The 25,344-nt window shown below is 47.7% G+C and overlaps 1 protein-coding gene across 9 annotated transcripts; it reads right to left on the minus strand.

The window, feature by feature from the left end:
• Nucleotides 1-2,443: 2,443 nt before the first annotated feature.
• THNSL2 (threonine synthase like 2) lies at nt 2,444-24,539 on the minus strand. Of its 9 annotated transcripts, none has more exons than XM_086700628.1 (9): nt 24,395-24,537; nt 16,541-16,773; nt 14,841-15,035; nt 14,281-14,433; nt 10,029-10,259; nt 6,754-6,902; nt 6,526-6,651; nt 4,044-4,195; nt 2,444-3,645 (listed from the first exon to the last, which is right to left on the minus strand). In XM_086700628.1, exons 1-9 carry the CDS (start codon nt 24,397-24,399, stop codon nt 3,420-3,422), a joined length of 1,470 nt encoding a protein of 489 aa, XP_086556754.1. In that variant the 5' UTR covers nt 24,400-24,537; the 3' UTR covers nt 2,444-3,419. The 9 variants fall into 9 exon arrangements, 8 of the variants coding, with proteins under 8 accessions (XP_086556754.1, XP_086556761.1, XP_086556757.1 ...); XM_086700635.1 differs by lacking the exon at nt 24,395-24,537 and adding an exon at nt 18,432-18,583; XM_086700631.1 differs by lacking the exon at nt 24,395-24,537 and adding an exon at nt 18,250-18,417.
• Nucleotides 24,540-25,344: the final 805 nt, after the last annotated feature.

The raw sequence follows: 25,344 nt of genomic DNA on the forward strand, positions 1-25,344 counted from the left end.
AACAGAGCCACTGCTGCTCGATCCATGCCGTTCAGCCCCCAAAAGAGCCTCGCCGAGCCTGGCACACTGGCTGGGTGAGGGCAGTTCCAGCTCTCTGTGTGCCCGGAGCTTTGCCAGCATAGTGGGGCCACAGGAGAACTGGGTCCTCAAGGAAGAGGCAACCTCACAGGCAAGATGAGACTAATTCACAAAGCAATTAGCAAAAAAATACAAGATAGCTTAAAAGTACTAAATTGTTCAGTGCAGACTATAATTGTGTTACTAAGAAGAACCCTTTGTGCAGCATTTTAGCATTTACCTAGCACTGGGAGATATATTGTTTCAGGTAATCCTGAAAACAAACCAGCAAGGGAAGTACTGTAATCGGCAGATGAGGAAACTGAGGCTCACGAAGGTGAAAATGACTTGCTTGTGATCACACCACCAGTGAGCGGTTGACTCAGGAAGGACGTCTTCAACCGATTCTAACCTGGTCTGGTGCCAGTGAGGTGTGTGTGTGTGTGTGTGTGTGTGTAGATGTATGTGTGTGTCAGGACAGCGGGGCTGTGTGTATGTTTACGTGGTGGGTGCGTCTTCGGATATTTCCCTCACCCGGGTCCTGCTCCTCCATTCACCCCCAAGATCCCCTGTGGCCAGACCATCCTGTTAGTACATGTTTCACATCTGTTTGTGCTGTGTCCAGTGGCTTTATTCTGGGTCCCTTCTTCTAGGTGTGGTGACCTTTCAGAGCTGGATAGGTAGGTCTCTGAACCACCCAGAGGGCAGGGATTTTTGTTACCCTTATGACCCCAACACCGCCCTGAGCCCCTCAGAAATAAGGCAGCAAAAGATGGGGAACTAGTGTGGCTCAGGTCGGCCCACAGTGGGCCCCGGGTGCCAGGGTCAGTGCTGGTTAGACAGACCAACAAAGCGGGGTTGTAGCAGCCCCCGGCGGGCCTCTCAGAGAAGCAAAGCCACGCTCCCAAATCCATCCATGAAAGGGATGGTGGAGGAGGCCCCGGAAGCAGGGCCACAGCCGGGGGGAGGATGGAGAGCTGGCGAACCACAGAGCAGCTACATAAGACACGGTGTGATGGAAACTATACGGTGAACTTGAAGCCACAGGATCTGGGTTCAAGTTCCAGCCTCTCTGCCCCCTAGTGGTGCCACCCCAGCAAGGTCTTCACCTCTCAGCGTGCCTCGGTTTCTTCGTCTGTAAAACGCAGGTAATAGCAATACCTACGTCCCAGGCTGTGAGGATTCAATTACAGTAAAACCTTGGTTTGCGAGCATGCTTGTAATCCAAAGCACTTGTCTATCAGAGTGAATTTCAAGAACCGTTGGCTCGGTTGTGATCACGTGATGTTCGGCATCCCGTACCACTCATATTGCAAGACATCGCTCGTTTATCAAGTCAAAATTTATTAGAAATGTTTGCTCGTCTTGTGGAGCACTCGCAGAACAAGTCACTCCAATCCAAGGTTTCCCGGAGTTACTTTGTAAAGCATTGCCTGGCACATAGTAGGTGCGATCAGACCCACATGATGACTTCTGCGGGCCCTGGGCACTTTTGCTGTCATGGGCCTCTTCCTCCATAAAAAATGTTTAAAATTCTATTGTACAACTGTGCTGGTATAAAGATGAATATAAGCCAAGCTGGGTTATATTCTTGTTTCTTTTGGTTTTAAAAGAAATGAAAGCATTTTCATAGGTCTTTCAATGTATCATGACTCCTAAGCATCAGACCTCTAGCGCCTGGTGGGTAAACGGGCCCTGGGACTCCATCATGTTTGCTAACATAGATATTACAGTGTCTCAGAAACTGCCCAGGGCTTTGACCTGTAAGGATCACTGTCTTTCCTTTAGGAATGCTCTATCCATCCTCCTGTGGGTCCAGCATTCCTGCCCTTCCATTTTTGTACTGACTGCCATGCTTCAATGAAAAGTTCTCCAGTAGGAGGGCACCCTCCAGCTTCTTCCTTCTCTCCCTGGGCATCACAGAGAGGTGGGGCCGGCATGCTGTGCTGTGGGAATGGCAGCCAGAGATCAACCTGGGTGACCAGCTCCTTTAGACCTCAGGGCATGGGAAGTGGGCTCGGGAGGCAGGATGCCTTCTCCCTGCAGCCCTCAAAATGGTAGCAACAGTGAGCTCTAGTACCCCCCTCCATGATGTGCCTGCCTCACCTGCCTTCCAAAGCCCACCACCCCCCCCCCCCCCGCCGCCATCACATCCAGGGCAGAAGGCTTGTGTTGACCTTCACATGTTTGTGTTGGTCTCATTTCACCCTCCTCGATTCAGACAGGATGTGAACCCAGTAATACAACTAAACCTGCAACTATCTGTAGCATGTTCAAGGTTAGGTTCTAGATCACTTCTGTCCATGGAAATGCAATGTGAGCCACAAAGGCGAGCCACATATATCACTTTAAACATCCTAGTAAAAGGAAAAGAAACAGATGGAACTAATTTTGATGATCTATTTTGTTTAACCCAATACGTCAAAATATTATCCTTTCAACATGTGGTCAGTGTAAAATTATTCCTGAGATACTTCCGATTTTTTTCGTTTGACGTCTTTGAAATCCAATATATATTTTGCACTTACGGTCTTTCTTAATTAGAACGCTAAATTTTCATTGGGCATACTTACCTGTATTTAGACTTCATAAAATTGACAGCTGAAAAAGCCGATTCACATACTTGCATTTTTCTAACCACACTTAAAATTTTTTAAATAACGGAATCAAGTAACGTAAGAAGTCAAGACATTTAAATGTAAATCAATTAAAATTTTTAAAAATGAAAAATTCAGTGTGTTAGCCATACTAGTCACATTTCAAGTGCTCAGAGACCATATGGCTGGTGGCTACTGAGTCCGACAGGGCAGGGCTAGATCGTGAAAATAGTAGAAGCAATAAAGCATGCCCTCGTGAAAAGAAAGTACACCTCAAAATGGATAAATAAGAAATTACGTATCAACCTAAACTCCCCAGCTCAGGCTTCCCAAATTGGAGTGCACAGAGGACTTACTCAGGGAATTCGTAAGAACTGCAGACGTCCACCCCCCACCCAGAGATCTGCCTGAGAAGGTAGAGGGTAGGGGCCGGAAGTGTGCATTTTGAGGAGACCCAAGGGCCACACTTTGAGAACCATGGCACGGTTAGCGGGCATGCCGCAGCGGTGACGCTCCTGCACCATCCGGAACGCCCCATCACACACACACATCCCCAGCCAGCATCTCCGGTAAGCAGGCACACCACCACCATGGTGAAGACACAGAGCGGCTCCAGAACACAGCAAAGCCAGCTGGTCCCCAGACCATGCTGAGCAACTTCCTGAGAACCAACTACACCACCTCTTAACGAGAAGGTGTGCAAAGCAGTTTAGAGGGCATGCCTCCCTGCGGTCTGGAGCTTGAAGGAAGTCAAATCCAGCCTGGCTACTCCAGAGCATTCAGGAAGTGACCCCTCTGCTGGCAGCTTATGTCCTCAATGGTGTTCCGAAGCATCAGCGTCCAGTCGTCACCCTTCCGCATCGGGGTGCAGCGTGTCCCCTTGCTCTCCAGGGCTAGGATCTCCGCAGGGGTCTCTGGGGTCAGCCCGGCAGCCAGGACAGCTTCTGGGAACTTGGCTGCAGAGGCGGGGGCCAGACAACACCGGGGAAGGCTATGGCATGGAGCAGGTGGGAACAGGAGGGCGGGTGGGAGAAGAGAGGGACAGATAAGGGAAGGAGAAGGCGAGGAGGGAGGAGAAGGAGGAACAGGAGAGAAAGAAAGAAAAGAGACAGGCGCTTGGTACCTTGAACTTATCTCTGCAATGACACTGCTAGGGAAACTGCTCTTCTTTGTTGGAGGCCCAGCTCAACCACCACCTGTCACAGTGGCTATCCCCAGAATATATCACACACCCTCCTCTGGGATCCCTGTTCCCGGGGCACTGTTCCACACAGCACCGGTCATGCTCAGCACAGCCATTTGTTCGGACTCCCATCTCCTCTGCTTGGGGGAAAGAAGGGCCCCTGAAAACCAGAGTACCCCAGTGACCCAGGAGCCCATGGCCTATACCTGGGCGGCTGCTGCTCCGTCTGTTGGTAATGGTAACTCACGGCCACGGCCGAGTGAGGGCACAGCAAGTACTTGTTCTCTTCCCAACAGCGAGCCATGGTCTGGGTGATGGCCTCATCCGACACTGACTCAGACGTCACTGCCCCTGAAAGCTGATGGGGCCCAGGGTCAGAGGAGGGGGGGGGTGGGAATCAGGTTTGGGGGTAACCCAGGGAAAGCGACCAAAAACTCACTACAAAACATAGCCAGGCAAGGGGAGGGTGGGTGATGGGTATTGAGGAGGGCACCTTTTGGGATGAGCACTGGGTGTTGTATGGAAACCAACTTGACAATAAATTTCATATATTGAAAAACAACAACAACAACAAAAAACATAGCCAGGCAACACGAGAGATTCAGATGAAGTCTTCAGACTAAGTAGCTCAGCTTCAGCTCAGAGAAAAAGCTGGTTCCCCAGGCTTCCCAGTTTTAAGTTGATTCACTCAGCTTGGGGGAAGGACCGTTTGAGTTTCAAGTCAGTAAATTTAGTAAGGATTAGCTCATGAATCAGCAAATTAGTATATACTCTTGTTCAACAAACCGACAAAACGCAGAAGGTTAAGGGTAATCAAGCATTCCTGGTGCCCTGTCTTTGGTGCATCCCTTTCCTGTGGGTGTAAGAAACATCTTCCAGTCAGTTCCCACCCAGTTCAGGTAGCACCTCCTCCAGGAAGCCTTCCCCTTCCACCCACAGACAGCAGAAGACTCCCTTCTCACTGTCCCCTCAGTGTGGACGGTTGATCTGATCATTCTCTGAAAATTTACTGCATGCTGTTGAGGTGCCAAACACCTTGCATATACTTGACTGCCGCCATAGGGTGTTATAAATCATTTGTACAGCTACCTGTCCCATTAGGGTTCACAGAAGACAGAGAAAGTATTTTCTTTATCTTTGTATTTCCAGTACCTGCACAGTTCCTGGATTACAGTAGATATTTTGAATGAATGAATGAATGAATGAATGCTGTTCCAGCAGATGCGATGTTTTGTACGTGTACAGCCAGGGAGAGAATGAAGAAGTGTGGGATCTGGTGTCTGTTTCCATGGAGCACCTCATTTACATGAGGAGAAGGACTGGGGATATCAACACGAACCGTTAACCAAGTAAGTTGACCTTTGGTTGTATTATGGTCAGAATGTTTACGTCCTCCCTCTCCCAAATTCGTATGTTAAAAACTTAATCCCAACATTATGGTGTTTGAAGGTGGGACTTTGGGAGGTGACGAGGTCATGAGGGTGAAGCCTTCATGAGTGAATGAGTGCCTTTATAAGAAGAGGCCGGAGAGCTAGCTAAATGTCTTGCCATCATGTGAGGATACAAGACCCTGGCGGTCCGCCACTTCTATGAAAGTTGCTCTCGTCAGAACCCAACCGTGCTGGCACCGTGGTCTCAGACTTCTGGCATCCGGAACCGTGAGAGATAAATGTCTGTTGTTTATAAGCCACCCGGTCTCTGGTACTTTGCCAGGGCAGTGCAAACGACGACAAGTTGCAGCACAAGAAAGATTGAAATTCCACTCTGGTCTGCGTGGGTGCCTAAACCCAGAAAATTGTATCCAGTTCTGGCAACAACCCTTTAAGACTGACTTTGACTATGCAAAATTAGGTCACGGAAGGGACAGCTAGAGGGACCGGGAAGACTCAGCAGAGAAACAAAGATTCTCTTCAAGTATGGGAATCGGACTGCTCCCCAGTGCACAAGTCAGAAGGAGACTCCGGCTCAACATAAAGAACTTTGTAATGATTAGAGCTGATGTGAGCCAGTGAGGACCTGGTCACTGGATATACACACGGTCTGGATGACTTGGTGGGATGTGATAGAGAAAATTAAAGGCAATGTCAACATATGAAATCCTTTCTCTTACGTAAAATAAGTGGACCATCACTAGGCTATATTAAAATAAAAGCAATCCTTCCCAACCAGATTCCTACCACTCTGAAGAAATAAAATTTCTCCTTTTCCTTAAAAAAAAAAAAAAAAAGCTCAACAGGCCTCTGTTCATACTGGATGGGCAAAGTGGCTTCCAATTGTTGCTACTACTGAAAATCGACAATAATGAATTAAAACAATTAACAGTGAATGTGTTAAGCCCTATATTTCCAGGCAGTATCCAACGTGTCTCATGGGCATTGATTGACGTAAATCTTCAACAATGCTGTGACAGGCATTCTCATTAGCCCTACTTTATAGACGAGTTTAAGAAACTGGCCCAAGGTTTCACAGCTGGCTTAGAGCCAACCCCTGTCTGATTTGAACCAATGCTCTCTACTGCCTCTCTTCATTCAACAAATCAGTCCCTGTAAAGAGACTGCAAAAGGGCCAGGCTCATAGCAGGTGCTCAAGAAACAGGTGTCCTCTTGCCTTAGACAGATTTTCAAGCCTACAACTGGGTTTCGTGGTTACACCCTTTGCTTTCCCCGTGGGGTGCAACCGGGGACTGACCTTGCTATGCAGTTCCTTGGGTAGGCTCACGCTTTGGGTCCTTTCAAACTGCTCCATGAGGGCTCTTGTCACCTGACTGTTGGAGCCAGAGAGCAGCCAGAAGATTCTCTCCATGTTGTAGGGCACCTGGAAACGCAGGGTGCCAGGGGCCACATTGATCTCAGTCCTTGTCCATTCCCAACCAATCAATAGCTGGGCCAGACCCGCACACTTTCCCACAGGTCCTACCTGAATGTCCATTGCTGATGCCAAGGTCTGTTCAACGGCCTCAGAAAGAGAGAAGTCGCCCTGCTGGACAGTCCTGTGGATGATGTCATTGCGGTTCACTGCCACGACAAGGCGGATAGGCAGGCCCATCTTCTGAGCAATGCACCCCGCTTAAGACAAGTGAAGAGAAGAACAAAAGTTTTCTCAGAGATGGCGCCCAAAGTACAAGAAATAAAATGAAATTCGGATAAACCGGACTCCACCAAAATTGAGAAACTTTTATGCTTTGGAAGATTTGTGTTTCAAAGGACACTATCAAGAAAACAAAAAGGCAGCCCACAGAATGAGAAAAAAAATATTTGCAAATCATATATCTAATAAAGGACTTGCATACAGAATATGTAAATAAATCTTCTGACTCAACGATAAAAAGACAAATAGCCCAATTTAAAAATAGGCAAATGTCAGGGCGCTTGCATCGGTTAAGCGTCCAACTTCGGCTCAGGTCATGATCTCACAGTTTGTGGGTTTGAGCCCTGCATCGGGCTCTGTGCTGACAGCTCGGAGCCTGGAGCCTGCTTCGGATTCTGTGTCTCCCTCTCTCTCTGCCCCCTCCCCCAATTCGCACTCTGTCTCTCTCTCAAAAATAAATAAACCTTAAAATTTTTTTTTAATTAAAAAAATAAAAATGGGCAAAGGACTTAGACAAACATTTCCCAGAAGCTATACAAATGGCCAATGAGAACATAAAAGAAATTCAGTATCATCAGTCATCAGGAAAACACAACCCCAAATCATAATGACATACTGTTTCACACCCATTAGGATGGCTAGAATCAAAGTATTGGTGGAGAAATGAAACCCTCATACATTGCTGGTGGGGATATAAAACGGTGCAGCTGCTTTGGAAAAGTCTGACAGTTCCTCAAAAAAGTTAAGCATAGAGTTACCATATGACCCAGCGATTCCACTCCTAGGTGTATATACTCGAGAGAAATAAATATAGGTCCACACAAAAACTTACACACCGATGTTTATAGCAGCATCATTCATACCAGTTTCAAAATGGAAACATTCCAGATATCAACATTAACTGATAAACGGACAAACAAAATGTGGTACATGCACACAATGGAATGTTATTCAGTCAGAAAAAGGAATGGAACACTGATATGTGCTATACTATCGATGAAACTTGAAAACATACTAAGTGAAAGAAGCTGGACACAAAAGGTCACATATTGTATGATTCTATTATATGTAAAATGCTCACAATAGGCAAATTGATAGAGACAAAAGAGATCAGTGGTTGAGTTGGGGAAATGAGGGGAAATGCAGAGTAGCTGCTAATGGGAATAGGGTTTCTTTCCAAGGTGATGAAAATGTTCTGAAGTTGACTGGGGGTGGTTGCACAAATCTGAACATATACTAAAAACTATTGATCTGTATACTCTAAATGGATGAATTGGGGTTTTTTTTTTCCATTTTTTAAATGTTTCTTTATTTTTGAGAGACAGAGAGGCAGAGAGGGAGAAACAGAATCCAAAGTAGGCTCCAGGTTCTGAGCTGTCAGCACAGAGCGCAACTGGGGACTCGAACTCATGAACTGTGAGATCATGACCTGAGCCGAAGTCAGGTGCTTAACTGACTGAGCCACCCAGGTGCCCCTAAATGCTCACTACTATTTGCAGAAGAGAAAATGGAGGTTCTGGGAAGTAGAAATGACCCACCCCAAGCCTGCCGAGTGGCACAGCAAGGATTGGAAGGAGGTCTATGTCCAGAGCACATGGTCTTGCCCCCCGAAATCAGCCTCCTGGAAGCAGCGCCTCCAGACGGCACCTCCTGGAGAGGCCCCTTGGGAGGACGGAGCGGCACCTTATTTGCACGGAACAAATAAGGAATCCCTCACCCTGAGAGAGGGAGAGCCCAAAAAGGTAATGACATACTTCCAGGGGTGGCCTATCTCTGGCAGGTCGTCAAGAGGAGTTAGGGATCACCACCCCACCCCAACGTCACCCTGAACTTTGCGAAAGCATGTTCACATTCTGTTTCACTGCATCTGCACGTAAACGTCATGATATCCGTGTACGGCAGAGGAGACGTGGACCCTCAGTAGGACCCAGGGGCTTAAGCTGAAACAGCTGGTTCCCGATGAAGCAGAGGTAGGTAGGAGCTACTGTGGTAGGCACTGGGGCACGTGCAGGTGGCATCATTCACCGGAGGGGGATGCACATGGGGAGCATGGTGGGCTTCACCCCGTGGGTGGTCACGGTGGCTGACCGATCCTTGCCTGACTGCCAGCTCCCCGTTCTCCCCATCCCCGTGTGAGTGGAAGAAGTCAGGAAGACTCCCGACCACTAAGACGCTTTCATGGTGTCATGCTTGGCGCCCATCAGAAGCGATGCCACCGACGAACCATCAGAGACTGTAGTGCCCGTTACGAGGCAGCTTGGCAAGCTCATGAGGACGCAGGCTCTGGAGCCAGCCTGCCTGGACGGTACTTCTGGCTCTGCCGCTGATCAGCGTGTAAGCAGGGGCAAGCTGGCCGAGCCCTCCGTGCCTCCACTGCCTCATTATACAGTGGAGATAACAGGACTGTCCTCCTCAGAGGCGCACGTGAGGATTAAATGAGTTGCTACATGAGAAGCACTGAGAGCGGAGCCTGCTAGGTAGTAAGTGCTGGATAAATGTTTATCAGTATTCCGGAAGACGATTTTAATGCCACGCAGCGGTACAGCCCTTCACCCTTACAAAGTTCACCTACACACGTGAAGACTCATGTGCACTTCGCAGTAGTCCTGAGAGATATGATAAGCTATCCGATGTTGCTTTTACAGCGGAGCGGCTGAGTCTAAGGGACGGCCCCGTGGCCATGCAGCTGGGGCCAGAACCCCAAGTCCAGCCTTCTTTCCATCTCACACGGTCTCTGGGGAGTGATTCTAGGAGTGGGAACACGGTGTGCCAGGTGCCCTCACTGTAGGCAGCTGGCCGAGGCTGGGAGCAAAGTCCGTATCTCTGGAAGAGGGAGCTGCCAGGCCAGCACAGAGGTGAACTTTGATCTCATCTTCCCACATTCTCCTGAGCGGGGTGAGCCCATCTTTCCCTCCTGCAGCAAGAGGCCGGGATGTCCTCTCGGGGAGTTAGGGGGAAGTTTGCTGAGGGCTTGCCTGTCACCTTCAGAGCCAGAGCGAGGACTCAATCTTCCTCCTCATAGTTGCAGCCGAGGGGGTGGCGGGAAGGACTAGGGCTACAGGCATTTTTCTGGAAAGCCCATTTCTGCCCAGGGGTCTCCTTACCTGCAAGGTTACCTGCAGCCCCTGTCGGTACAACCACCTCCACGCGGGGCAGGGGGTCCATGTCTAAGGATGACGCGCACTGGAAATAAGCGAAGAAGTGGTGGGCCATTTGCACGAGGACCCGGGACCAGTTCATTGAATTCAGGCTCATCAGGTTGTGCTTCTTGACAAAAGCCACGTCAGCAAACACAGCTTTGATCGGCTCATCGAGCTCATCGCTGTTGCCCTCCACTGTCAGGGAGAGAGTGGAGGGTGGCTCTCAGGAGCATGAAGAACCCCCAGGTGGTCAGCACTTGCCTGCAACAAGGCCCTCCCACACTGGGCCCATCCTGCCGGGACCTTCACTCGACCTTCGGTTTCTGCTCTCCCATGTCTTGGCCTGGCTTCTTAGACGCAAAATTAAGCAACTCAAGGAAAGAAACCATGTCTCGTATTCTTGTGGTCAGATTTCCAACATTTCTACCACTATATAAGTTAGGCATATAATGTCAGCCTTCTGGGATATTGGGAAAATGACTCCTCTTTGTAATCCGTGCCCACCTTCCCTGCTCTTTAGGAACAAGGAGAGATGGTTTATGAGGTCGTGAGGTGGCAAGAGGCTGATCTTTTCTTCACTCCACGGTCCTCTACCAGCGGGTGGGGGTAAAGAGTCACTGTTGCCATACGGTCTGCCCTTCTTCTCTCAGATCACAGAGAGGCATTCTGTTCCCTGCTCCTACGTGGTAGGGAAGCTGGCTGGCATGGACCTTTCCTCCATGAGCTGGGTGTGTACCCCATTTAATTTATGGATGAATTGCTCATTAAATTTATGGGTGAGTTGGCTACTAGTCCAAGTTGCATTCCTCAATCCAGCCCAACTAGCAATTAAGCCAATATGGATCTCTTATCTGAAACCTGGGTCTACTTCTCCTCTGGATCCAAACTTGGGATTTACCATGGGAAGTGCCAGAGTAGGCACTGAGGTTGTTATTCATCCCACCCTTCGCACTGAGTAGCAGCAATGAGGCTAGGGGGCTGACTCTAGATCCATGCACCAGGGGATGTGTGCTGGAGTTCCAGAAAAAATTCACTGCTCTCAAGACAGAGCCACAGGAAGAGAGACTTGGCTACATTAAGTAAGCACTACATACACAAGGGGGAAGGAGCCCTAGGACTGGGGAAGGCAGAGCAGAAAATACAGAGAATCTGGGTCCCTGTTGAGGGACTGCTGAGTCACTGAATCAACTATTCAGGAGCCCAGCCCACCTCTAGACTTCCAGTTACGTAAGCCGGAAAATATTCTTGTTCAAGCTGGTCTGAGTTAGATTTTCTGTTACATCTGGCCCCAAACATCCCAAATAATGTGTAGCTAGCACTTGCTGATTACTCTCTGCTTAAGAGGAACCAAGTATAGGGGCACCTGGGTGGCTCAGCTGGTTAAGCATCCAAATCTTGCTTTTGCCTCAGGTCATGATTCCAGGGTGCTGGGATCGAGCCCCACGCTGGGCTCTGCTCTGACAGCAAGGAGATTTCTTGGGATTCTCTCTCTCTCTCCCTCTCCCTCAGCCCCTCCCCACCCCCATTCATGCTCTCTCTCTCTTTCAAATAAATAAACTTAAAAAAAGAGATTCTCTTTAAAAAAAAAAGAACCGGGGCGCCTGGGTGGCGCAGTCGGTTAAGCGTCCGACTTCAGCCAGGTCACGATCTCGCGGTCCGTGAGTTCGAGCCCCGCATCGGGCTCTGGGCTGATGGCTCAGAGCCTGGAGCCTGTTTCCGATTCTGTGTCTCCCTCTCTCTCTGCCCCTCCCCCGTTCATGCTCTGTCTCTCTCTGTCCCAAAGATAAATAAATGTTGAAAAAAAAAAATTAAAAAAAAAAAAAAAAAAAAAGAACCAAGTATGAAATATATATGGAAATTAATGACTTTATTTTCTTTAATGTTTTATTTATTTTTGATAGAGAGAAACAGAGCACAAGCCAGGGAGAGGCAGAGAGGGAAAGAGGATCTGTGCTGACAGAGGAGAGCCCTATGAGGGGCTCAAACTCATGTACCTCGAGATCATGACCTGAGCTGAAGTTGGAAGCTTAACCGACTGAACCATCCAGGTGCCCTGGAAATTAATGACTTTATAAAACATCAGTGTCCAACTCACAACAATCCAGGTGGTCCATCCCTACTCCCTGAGCTCACTGGTCTAAGGGAAAATACATATCCACTGTTAGCTCTGGAACTAACACACATCCTCCTAGAAACCAAATCAGAAGACTCCAGAAAGGAAAGGAAGAACCTGAACGGTGCTATTTAGAAATAAAAATTAATTTCTCTAAAGTCTGCTGCCTTATTTTCTTGAAGCTCAGAGCATGTGCACGACAGAAATGCCCTCTTGAGCTTCAGCAATAATACATTTATGACAGATTTGCACTCAATACCATTGACATTTCTACCATTATTTCACAAATGGGCACCATTCTCCACCCCATCGTCAGGAACCAAGCTTACATACGAGTCGTTTTTTTAAATTTATTTTTCTTTTTTGAGACAGAGAGAGAGAGAGAAAGAGAGAGCAGGGGAGGGGCAGAGGGAGAGGGAGAGAGAGAACCTTAATCAGGCTCCCTGCCAAGCACAGAGCCTGACACGGATCTCGATCTTACAACCATGAGACTATGATGGTGAGATCATGACCTGAGCCAAAATCAAGAGTCGGACACTCAACCAACCGAGCCACCCAGGCTCCCTAACCCCCATGCCTTTAGATAAAAGTCTTCCAAAATCTGGTACAAGGCAAGAAGGGAGTAGGTGGCAGACAGAAATACAAAAGGCTACTCTCTGCTTTGATTCTAGGCAAAGACAGCCCTGGACCCATCACTAGCAATTTCAGTGCTTAGGGTATAACAGAGACCCTCAGGAGCCCAAATATCATACATCAATGCTTTGCAATGACTGCAGAAAAACGCGCCAAATACGGCCAACCACCAAGGCTAATGTGTAAGATTTTGCCAACACCTGCATTAGCTAAACCCGGAACCTTTCACTGGGATGTGGATGTGCTTGTTAAAGGGAAGAGTAGAAGGGGCTTTTTGCTTACTTCTGAACAAATGGACAAAGGCTATTCATGCTACTCCCATGGGGAAGGTTTCTTTGCACTACGCTTGGCTCCTTGACAAAGCCCGTGTCCTATGCAAACATGCTCTATGGGATCATACCAGGAGACCAGGCGAGTTGTAGGAGGACTGTCTTCTGCCACCACATTTGCTCTCCTGCCGGGTGAGTGACCAAACCAGACCAGACCACTGGGACAGCTTCCCCAAGGCCACGGTGTACACAGTATGCAAAACCTCACCAAGACCCCTACTGCTCATATCCCCGCCCCTACTTTGGGGCCACCTGGGGTCTAGCTAGGTGTGAGAAGTGGAAATAAAAGTGTTCGGCTCCACTCAAGCTCACCCCACCCTTCCACAGTCTCGATTTCTAAAAAATAGATGTCCTGACATTAAAGGAGATAAGTTTTTTGTGTTTCTGCAAATACAAAATGCCCAAATTCCTGACGTGGCTCAGGAAAGGGCGTCTCTAGCAATGGGTACCACTAACTGATTTCCTATTTTAAATACTTAGACCTGCTGGGGTGCCTGCGTGGCTCAGCCGGTTAAGCGTCTGACTCTTGGTTTCGGCTCAGATCAGGTTCTCATGGTTCACGGGTTTGAGTCCCACATCAGGCTCTGCACTGAGTGCATAGCCTACTTGGCATTCTCTCTCCCTCTCTCTCTTTCTTTCTCTGCTTGGGATTCTCTCTCCTTCTCTCTCTGCCCTCCCCTGCTCGCTCACGCTCTCGCACTCAAAAATAAATAAACATTTAAGAAATAATTATTTAACATATGTTTGTGCCCTCTTCCCGTGTCCTGGAACAAAACCCAAGTCACTTGGCTCAGGCGAATGGGTCTGGTGGCTGCCTGTATATAAGGCACCAGGAGGTTGAACCTGCATAAAGGTGGCAATCTTTGGATTATGGTTTTCAGCCTACACTTCTTAGGTTGTACTGACAGTATTGGTCTGTGCACTCGTCACCTCCAACAGCTTATGAAACCGTGTTGCCAAGAGCTTGCCCAGAGCTAAGCCAAGGCATATACCAACTTCATAACGGTTGAAGGAAGGAAAGGACAGAGAAAAGGCAGGAGGAAGGATGATCAACCAATCAACTGACCATTTTATTCCAGCTCATCTCCCCAAACAGACCCCCCTATGAGACAGGGCCACGCTTTCCCATCCCAGCACTCACCTCCAAACACATGGACGTTCTCCCTCAACACTGTTGTCATCTGGAGCTCTTGAATCTTCGTGCAGTGGCCCTTGGGCAGCAGAACGATGATGTCCATGTTCTTTGCCCCTTGAACACTCTCAATGGCAGCACTCCCTGTGTCCCCAGACGTCCCTGGGTAGGAAGCAAAAATAACCCTCTTCTTTAGAACAGGGGAGACAGAAAAGGAAAGACGTGGCCCCTAAAGCATGGCTGCCATGTGAGACAATGTCTATTTCAAATACCTGAAGTGTAGGAACCTAGTACTTAATCTGGGGTCCATTAACCTCCTAGAGATCCAGGGATAGAAATCAGGGCACCTGTGCACTTGGTACCATATAATCTTACATATTTTGTGTACTTAAAAAAATTATTCTGTGAAGTCTCCATAGCCTCCCTCAGACTGTCAAAGGGGCCAATGGCCCAAGAAAAGGTTATAAACCCTGCTCTAGAAGAACCAGTAACACACCCTCCTTGAGACACATCAATGACGGGCATCCTGTGGATGGATGCGGGCAAGTCAGGGCCCCCAAGGGGCTCACCTACGACCACAGTGACGTGCTTCTCCTTCTTCTCCAGGAAGTATTGCAGGAACTGTGCTGTACAGCACAGGGACAGGTCCTTAAATGCATATGTGACGCCATGCCACAGCTCCAACACGTTCAGCCCATTCCTCAACCTGGACAGATGGACCACTTCTCTGTGGCGGAATCTGCTGAAGGCTTGGTCGATCAGACCTGTGAGGGGAGAGGGGTTGGATGGTGGAAGAAGGGCATTATCTCTTCTACAGGTTCTCTCTCTTGTCTCTTTACACTTTTGAATTTGAAGCTCCTATCTCCTGCTACCAGATGAGAGGACAAAAAATGTTTACCCCAAATGATACTGTATATGGATATAATTGCATAATCTGAGAAAGAAGTCTGAAAAGACGTGAACCACACCGTCCATAGATTCCTCATAGTGATGCACCCCAGAGAAGAGAAATGACACTATCAGACTTCCATTTTTTATTGTGTAAACTTCATTGTTTGGATTTCTTCTGTGTGTGTGTGTGTGTGTGTGTGAATGCCAACAGAAGTTTGATTAAACAATTGTGCAACAAACAAATCCATGTCCCACCTTTTCTAATGTTCCTTCCTTAAAAAAAATTTTTTTTGACGTTTATTCATTTTTGAGAGACAAAGAGGGACAGAGGGAAAGCGGAGGAGGGGCAGAGAGAGAGGGAGACACAGAATCGGAAGCAGGCTCCCATCAGCACAGAGCCCAACATGGGGCTCGAACCTATGAACCGGGAGATCATGACCCTGAGCTGATGTCAGAAGCTTAACCGACTGAGCCACCCAGGCACCCCATAATATTCCTTTCTAAAGACAAGTTGTTCTTTATTTGTTTTTCCTATACTAAATCTCACATCTGTGATACCGGAACCTTGGGATGGTTTACATATAATCCTACCTAAGGCAGGCCATCTTAGGTAATGCTTCTCAAACTTTTCATTAGCAAACCAATCACCTGGGATCTTTAAATGCAGATTCTGTTTCAGTAGGCCTGAAGAAGTCTGAGAATTCTGATTAAGTGCCCAGGCAATGCCATCACTGCCATGAGACCACATTTTGAGTGGCCCTCTTCTTCCCAGCCCCAAGCTGTCACCATTATATTGTGATTATATCACATGTTTGACCCACGGACCAGCAACACTAGTATTTTCTGGACATTTGGTAGGAATGCAGAATTCTTGGGCCTACCCCAGACCTACTGAATCAGAATCTGCATTTTAACAGGATCCCTAGGGCAACCCATGGGTATATTCCAGTTTTGAGAGGAGCTGGTCCGGGATACTCTCAAAGTCCCTTCTAAAATTACCATTCAAGGCAATAAAACAGCAATCTGAGGGTCTAAGCACTTTACATACAGGCAGGAAGCATCCCACTATTCAAGCATCTCAGGATGTTGGTGAAATGTCTAGTCTTGAAAAGGGTTTTGAACAATAAATGAAAGGGAAAAATTCTCTGCAGATGCCACGGGACATTCATTTTATTGGAGATGGAAGGTGAAATGGAATGGATGAACTCTCTGGGGAGATTTCCATTTCTGGGATTCCAGAATCTGGAAAAAAAATCTGAAGTTTGGGAAATAGGACTAGAAACCTCCTAGGAGTTAAGTGATGGATTTGCAGCTCTGTGGGGGAGCTGGCTTGGCTGGGGAGTTAGGTGGGAGAGTAGGGAGGCTGGGGGGTGCTCACCATTTAAGACTTCTCTTGGAATGAGCTCAGGGCCAATGAAGAGGGTGCACAGCTCCTTTACCAGGCCGGGGTAGGACAGCGTACTCCACTGACGCAGGGTCTCTATGCTCAGCTGGGGGAGCTCCTCGGGCATGAAGAGACCCCCATCAGGAGCATAGCCAGAGAAGAGGGCTCCCTCAAAGTCGACCCGGGGGGCCATTCCCCGAGTGCTGATGTACCGCATCCCTGGTGGCCTGCAGAGGGAAAAGTCCCAGAGGCACCTGCTCTCCAAGCTCAGTACCCCACAGAGAGAAGCTGAAGCATACACAGCACCCTCGGCTAGCCCCTAGACCACGACTCATTTGGGGTAGGCATCCCAGACTGAGAGACTGGAGCCCTGTTGAGTCTCATGCCAGCTTCATCCAGAACTGTCCACATCATGGCCTCTCCAATCCAAATGAGGCAAATTCGTTGACCTTGGGAAAGAGGATACTGAGGCATTCGAGGAAAGGAGAAGGCTTGCTGGTCCTCACTGTTGAGGAATAAGGGAACTGGGGAAAGATAATAGCAATAATAAAGCAACTGCCATTTTGATAGCCCTCTTGATAAAGAGAGGACTACCATTTTGAGAAATGTCTGGGTCCACTTCTGTTCAAAAAATAGCCACCTTCAATGGTTTTACAGCATTGTTGCCCATAACCTAGTGGTTCCTCACTCTGGTAGTTTGTTGGGATCAACTTGGGAGCTATAAAAAAATATTCCTATCTGGGACCCTCCCTGAATCCATGAAATTAGAACCCCTATATGAGAACTCCTTGGGTGAGTCTATCGTGCAGCCAGGGTTAAGAATACAGGAACCAACTTATCCCACTTTGCCCACGACCTTCCCAGTTTTAAAACCGGAAGTCCCCTGTCCCAGGAATCCCCTCAGTGGTAGACAAACTAGGATTTGGTCAAGCTAATTGAAAACCAGTGCCCTACTTCTCAGCCTAACCCTGGAATAGTTAGAAGTGCTGAAAAGCTACCCTTAATACTGTCTAGCTAAGGCTGACTGGCCCTGGGTGGGTTCAGGATTCTGACTGGGGTTGTGGCGGGGGGAATGCCCAAGGCCACCCAAGGCCTAACTCTGGTTACAATGTCACATCTGTTAGTTTCTCAGGAGCCGGGTGCCATGTTGAGGAGCTGAGCTTGAGCTCTGAATACCTTTCTCTGGATCATGACAGTGAATTCAGGAGGTCTGATTTTAAAGCCCCAAGGCCAGGAAATAGTTCAGGAAGGGCCCAGCAAGGCGAAGAAATTTTCTGATAAAGGGCGGGGCAGGGCTGGGACTTGGACCCCAGCAGCTGAGTCTCTGTCCTCCGAGCCCAGACTGGGCCCCTCAAGGTGGAGACTCTAGCAGGCTCGAGGTAGGCGCCTGCCTGTCTAAGGTCACCGGGCACCAGTCTTCCGCTATCCAGGCCGTGGGTCAGGGAAGGAGGTTTTGATAAGGTCTGCATGATAAGGCACACTCCCAGCCTCTGAAAACACTTCTCAGTGTCCGAGTACCGCAGAGCCCCTACGGAAGGCTCCAAGCCTCGGAAACCCTCGACCCTCCCAGGTCCTCCAAATCTGAGCACAGTGCCCCAACTAGACTACGGAAGGGGGCAGGGAGGCCGACACAGCCACGCGGAAGTCAGGGTTGAGCGAAACCGAGAGAAGTTCAAAAGCGCAGACAGACCGCTACCGATTACCGCGGGGAGGGCGCCTCAATTCGCCAGAAGCCGACGCGGGGAGGAGATCCGGCCTGGGAGGGGGGAGTTTCGGCCGCTGGGGCGGGGGTTGGTCACCGCGGCGAGCGAGCGGCGCCACCCCGGATCCCGGCCCGGAATCGGCTGGCTTGGGCCGGGTGTGTGTGTGTGGAGGGGACGGTTACCGGGTCCAGGACGCGGGCGGCGGCGGCGGCGGCGGCTGGCGGGCGGCGGGGCCGGGGATCGGCCGTGCGCGCTGGACTTGGCCGCAGGCCTCAGGCTTCTGCGGGCGAGTGAGAAGGGCCGCGGGGGAGTGAGGCCGAGCGCGGAAGAAAGAGGCGCGGGAAGAGGGGGAGGAGGGCGCCAAAGGGCACGGCAGTGAGGGAGCCGCTCACTTGGCATGTTTTTAAGGCACCTCGCTAATCACTTACATTCAGTCTCTTAATCTTCATCGCAGCCCTGGAACCTTATTTTTTCAGATTAGAAAACAGAACTAGATGGAAAAAAGAAGCCCTTATCTTCTTTGGGCTTTATGCTTCTCACCTGCAAAATCAGACGACTGGACAGACTCCTTGTTCCTGAGACTGGGGCTAGCACATTAGGAGTTCGGAATCCACAAGGACACATGGCATTGTTTTAGCTCGACTGTTATTTGTCAGAAAACACTTTTTAGTAAGTACAGATCTAGTCTAGAGTGAAGTGCCTCCCCAAAGAATTTTTTTTTTTTTAAAAAGAAGCAAGACACTTGAAAAACTGTCCTCCAGATATGGCAAATGCCCCTGGATTCATATTTGTGCTTCTGGGTCCCAAGCCACTTTGGAGGCAAAGTTTGCCGAGCTGGACAGATGTCAGCTAAGATTTAGTCTGTGCCTCTGGGCTGGGCCTGGTCAGTGTAGCAGGCCCAGCTGGGACTCATGGGGACAGTGGACTTGGATGGCTGCCCTCCTCCTTTCTTCCTCCTATCTATGACATTCTCCTGACCCTGTGGTCTCTGCTTACTCAAGTTACCTCTCTCCACACTTTGGCCCACATGTGCTCATTTGACATATCTACACGAGTCCACGTACCTGCCATTGGCCAACTCTAGTCTGGATGGGTCTCAGATTCCAGAAAGAGAGAGTCTGACTAGTCCCTGTTCAGCTAATGGACAGTGGTCATGGAGTTCACATATATGCCAGGGAGCCATTCCCAGAGAAGGATACAGGCCAGGCAAAACCCCCAACGGTATCCATCCCTTATATCAGGTATACAAAGGCCAGGGAAACTGAGGCACCTGGCAAAGAGGCCCTAAGACACAGCTATGTTTGTTACAATGCTCGTGACCAACCAGGATGGAGTTTCAAAAACTCCACAAGGACAAAAGTAGCTTCCACAGAGTTGTCCCACCAGGCCAGACTCCCAGAGGCCTGCAAGACTTCTTCATTATTCTGTAAGCAGAAGGGGAGGCCAGAAGCTCTTCTATAAATCGTCTGACTCTCTCAGAAAGGAGAGAAGCCTTTTGCTCAGGGAAGAAGAGGTCTAATTTGTTAGGAATTCCTGGCCCAGGACATTCAGAACAATGCAGCTACAGAGAATAAAAACTTCTGTGCGGACTATGAGGAGAACAGAATTCTGAATTCTAAGCAGGAATAGTAGGAATGTGGCGTTCTCGGAGACGTTTACACTAGACCAGCGTTTAGTTTTTATGAGATGAAAAATTGTTCTTATTTATTTATTTTGCTTTCTGACCTTCCAGATTTGAGTGCGTAGCCATTTGTGGCCTTGAAGCCAATGATTTTCAAAGCAGAGCCCCAGGGCCCCTGCAGTGCCATTTTCTTCCATGTGTCCCTACAAAGTCCTCTAAGGGAAGCTTCTACAAGACTGTGAGCACAGCGGATTTACCGTGGTCTCCATGCAGTGGGATGTAGGAGCTAGGGGCCAGAGCCCTCTGTAAAGATTAGAGAACACACAGGATGCTGGAGGAGCAAGTGACCTGCCAGAAGCCTGCCAGCCGTTTGTGCAGAGCACAGGCGAGCACTCAGGCTTTTTCTGGAGTTCTGGTGAGGCAAGACAGCAAGGCAAAGAGGAGAAAAGATGGCATTCAGAGACACATGCCTGGTATCTCTGAGCATTTTGACCTCCTAAATTGAGAATTGTTTTACTTAATGTGTGCAATAGTTGTTTGAGGAGAGGGGGTGATATTTAAGCTCAAGTGCTCTGAATCACCCTCATTCTTCTGAGTTCCTGACTCTGTAACTAAGAGTTTCAAGTAAAGTCTCAAATTATCGAGAGAAAACTGACGAGTATCATTCCAACTACCTTTCTTTCAGAAATGGACAAGTGGATCCTAAAATTTATACGGAAACGCAAGGGACTCAGAATAATCAAAACAGTCTTGAGAAGAAATTACAAAGGCAGAAGACTTATACTTCCTGAGTTGAAAACCTGGTAAAACTGTGGTAGTCAGGACAGTGTGGTGTTGACATGAGAATAGACATACAGATCCACGGAATAGCACTGATAGTCCAGAAATAAACCCATACACATATGGCCAACTGATTTTTAACAAGAGTGCCAAGGCTTTTCAGTGGGGAAAGAATAATCTCTAAATAAATGATGATGGGATAACTAGACATCTACATGCAAGTGAGTGAATTTGGACCCCTATCTCACACCGTATGCAAAATTTACCTCAAAATGGACAGAAGACGTACATGTAAGAACTAAAATGGTAAAAATCTTAGAAGAAAACTATGGTATAAATCCTCATGAGACCTTGGATTAGGCAAAGGCTTCTTAGATATGAGACCAACATCAAATGCAACAACAACAAAACAGACAAATTGGGCTAACCTTTTGTGCATCAGAAGACACTATTAAAAGCAAGTGAAAAAGCAACCTACAGAATAAGAGAACATGTTTGCAAATCACAAATCTGTTGTGATTTGTTGAGTCTCCAGACTCAACAGTTGAGTCAACTCTGGAGAGTTGAGTCTCCAGAATATATAAGAAGCCCCTACAACTCAATAATAAAAAGACAATCTAATTTAAAAATGGGCAAAGGACTTAGATCTACAAATGGCCAACAAGCACATAAAAAGATACCATTAGTAATTAGGAAAATGCACATCAAAACTAGAATGAGATGCTGTTTCACACCTTACTAGGATGGCTTGCATCGGAGAAATTGTGTTGGTGAAGATATGGAATAATTGGAATCCTCATACACACACCGAGACCCATTGCTGGCGGGAATGTAAACTGTCTAGCCACTTTGGAAAACAACTTGGCACTCCTCAAAATGTTAAAAGAGTTACCTGATGACCCAGTTATTCCATTCTTAGGTGCATGCCCAAGAGAATTGAGAACATATCTTCATACAACATCTTGAACACAAATGTTCATGGCAGCATTATTCATAATAACCCCCAAATGGAAACAACCCAAATGTTCATCAACTGATGAATGGATAAACAAAATGTGGTATATCCATACAATGGAATATTATTCAGCACAAAAAGAGATACTATAGCATGGATGAACATACTATGACACGGATGAACCTTGAAAACATTATGCTAAGTGAAAGACAGACACACAAGTCCAAATCTTGTATGGTTCTCTTTATATGTGATGTCCAGAATAGGAAAATCCATAGACACAGAAAGGAGAGTAGTGGTTTCAAGGAGCTGGATGAAAGGAAAATAAGGAGTGACTGCTCATGAGGACAGGGTGTTTTTAGGGAATAATTTAAGTGTTCTGGATTTAGACAGTGGTGATGGTTGCACAAATTTGTAATATGCTCAAAATACTGAATTGTACACTTTAAAGGGTGATGTTTTTTAAAGTTGATGTATTTATTTTGAGAGAGAGAGAGAGAGCACATGTGTAAGCCGGGGAAGGGACCGGAGAGAGAGGGAGAGAGAGAATTCCAAGCAGGCTCCACGGTCAAGGGCACTAATCTCACAAACTGTGAGATCGTGACTTGAGACAAACTCAAGAGTCGAATGCTCAACCAACTCAGCCACCCAGGCACCCCAAAAGGGTGATTTTAATGCTATGTGAATTATATCATAATAAAAAAAAATGCAAAAAAACATAAACACTAATTGGCTAGGAGTCAGGGCACGTTATCCAAAAGAGCTGCCCAGAGAGAAAAGCTTTGATGGCATGACAGGGCAGACTGAGCCCTGAGAGGGGGCACGCTGTTCCCACTGGGAGTACAAGACAATCAGAGTTTTGATCCAGACATAATCTAATCCATCAGCGAACAACTTTAGAAATCATTTCTAAAAACTCAGAAAAGAACAAGCAAGCCTTTTCTGATGCTGGAAGTTTCCTCTGTGTAGTTAGTATGCACTCTTTTCTGCTCTTCTAAATATAGTCTTCCATTGCTAATTTACTTGGAATAGCAGTCAATGGGGCATAATTAATGCAGGTCAGAGATACCTTTTACCACTCTGATCTCTGGTCTTACTCCATAACTTTTGAGAAACCTGCAGAAAATGCTGAAAAGGGTACAAATAGTTCTGCAGTTAATGTCACTTCAGGTGATACTTTCTTACCATCTGAGCAGAGTGTGCATTTATAAGAGATGTTTGTTATAAGGACTGGATGCTGGTTTCTCGGTTGTGTCTTTTCCCTCCCCCTGGCCCGTGCTGAGCATTGCTCTGTGTGCATGAAAGCATCTGTGCCAAGTTCAAAGGTACTTTTGTTCATGCAAATAGGAAATCATGCGTACCCAATGATCTCCACTGAAGCAGAATTAAGTAAAAGCCCGGACTCATGTTCCATTATTTCGAGACCATTGCCCACACTGACCCTGTGTGTTCTGCATATTTTCTCAGAGTGGTAATAATTATAAATTGCTTGTACAGTTCCGCCGTCATGGGTATCGTTGGCTGTCAGGATGGGAGGTCTTGTGCCCGCTGTACGTGTACTTGGATACGTCACGTCATGGGAGCGGACTCTTGTTGCTTTGATCTGGGAGGGGACCTGGCTCCATGCTGCCCGACAGGTGCTGGACCTGCCCTTTGCTCCTCCACTCTCTCAGCTGGACTCACGTTTCCTAAGAATCTTCACATATGTTAGCCCATTTACCCACCCAGTCACCACGTCATTTCCAATTTTCAGGAGCTGAGACTCAGCAAGATTGTGGCCTGCCTAAGGGCACGTGATGAGACAACAGCAGGTCCGGGATTCACCCCCAATTCAGCATCCAATTTCCCTTTCACCCCGCCACCACTCTAAGTTGCTTGGGACTTGGAAAAGATGTTTTCCATTGATGAGAAATTCTGAAAGTCTGGGAAAGATAGCGGTATAAGAGCTACCTTACAAACATCCTGGGACAGACCACTGCGAGATGCTTGACCAACACCCACTTTCACCTACTCCTCTGATGTGGCAAGATGTGCAGTTAGAAACGTCACGTGTGCCTCAAACTTCTCTGCCTTTAGGGGTGACCCAGTGGCCAAGTTCAGGCCAGTGAGATACAAGCTAAAAGCTCTGGGACAGTTTCCAGGACAGCTTTTATAAGGAATAAACCCAACTAGTGCCCCTGGTAGTCATTTGTTAGTTAGCCTGGTGTTAAGTCAGAAACCACGAAGGGTCTGAGACGTTACCCTGCCCAGAAGCTCACAGGCTGGCCTGCCACACTTTAGGTATATCTCCTGACGGGAGACATGGGGTTTTCTGGATCAGAGAAACAGTTGATCGTTCCCTGGAAAAAGCAGCCAGAGCAGCATCTTAGCACTAGTTCCCACACCCCCAACCCCCGGGGGAGGACATGGCCAGAACCCGATGTTACTGCACATGCCATGGGGTTGGCATCACAGTAGAGGAGCCCTGAAATTAGGCGTTTCATAGGCCGTTGGCACATCTGCCCATTGAGATGACTCATTAATCCTCAGTAGTTCTCGTCACTATTAGAATTTAGTTCTGAGCCCACATGGCCCAAGAGGTTTCTCTGACCTGGACCCTGGGCCCAGCACCACCCACTCAAGCTCTTAATACTTGCCAGTTTGGGTAGGTGTGACAGCCACCTCTCTTTTCTAGGAGTGATATGGCAGATACTGTTTGTCGCTTCAGAATGGCCTCCGAGCACCCTCAGAGCTCACCCCTCCCCATGTCACCATCATATCGCCCGTTCCATTGTCTTCGTAGCACTTACCGCATCAGATTTATGTGCTTCTTGGCTGTTTTCTCCTCTCTCTATTCTAATAGAAGCTCTTCGAGGACACAGACCTTATTTGTCGTATCCACCGGTCTCTCCCTGGCACCTAGAACAATCACCAGCCACACTCAGTACATGCTTATTGGATGAATGAAGAAAATGCTAGAAAGTAAAAGCTTTGCTTGAATTGTCAGCCACCTAAATGTCATTGGTTACTCATTTAGTAAAGGCCAGCCTGCAAAAGTTGATTGGAGACTGATATGAAATTCCATAATTGGGGACGCCTGGGTGGCTCAGTCAGTTAGGCATCTCAGTCTCCGTATCCGCCCAGGTCATGATCTCACCCCACTTTGCGGTCTGCACCGACAGCATGGGAGTCTGCTTGAGATTCCCTCTCACCCTCTATCTCTGCCCCTCCCCTGCTTACATGCTCTCTCTCTCTCAAAATAAATAAATAAACTTTAAAAAAATCCCATAATTGGTGGCTAAGCTAACCATCCTGGAAAACAGTGGTTAGCAAAGACATTTTCAAGCTTCAGAATGAGAACACGTTTTTGGGGTTTTTTTTGCTTTTTTCTTTGCAGATCGAGAACTAGAAAATCTGCATAGACTCAAGTGGTCTCTAATGTATAAAAGGAACCTGCAGCTGCATAACTTTCTTCCTCTGGGTGAACCAAACAACCATTTCCTGTGGCCCCAATCCGAGTGTAGACCCTATTCTCAGAATACATACTGTTACCTGTTGATAGTGTTAGATCAGTGGTTCTTACACTCCCGGGTGTATAAATATCATCTAGGCCTATGCTTTTCAAACTTGAACATGCAAAAGCTTCACCTGAAGATTTTTAAAATGTGGATTCTAACTCAGTAGATCTGGGATGGGGCTGAGATTCCCAGGTGAGACCAATGTTGCAGGTCTGAGGACCACACTTTGGATAGCAAGTACC

Source organism: Puma concolor, chromosome A3, assembly GCF_028749965.1.
Source record: "Puma concolor isolate L17-30 chromosome A3, mPumCon1.1.hap2, whole genome shotgun sequence".
Taxonomy (NCBI): Eukaryota; Metazoa; Chordata; class Mammalia; order Carnivora; family Felidae; genus Puma; species Puma concolor.

Bases quoted from the DNA above. Each gene is read 5' to 3' on its own strand.
- THNSL2 (XM_086700628.1), bottom strand. The intron at 14,434-14,840 runs GTGAGCCCCTTG...CTTCCTACCCAG, and splicing joins GCACGTCACTGTGGTCGTAG to GGACGTCTGGGGACACAGGG. The intron at 6,903-10,028 runs GTAAGGAGACCC...ACTTGTCTTAAG, and splicing joins GGCTGCAGGTAACCTTGCAG to CGGGGTGCATTGCTCAGAAG.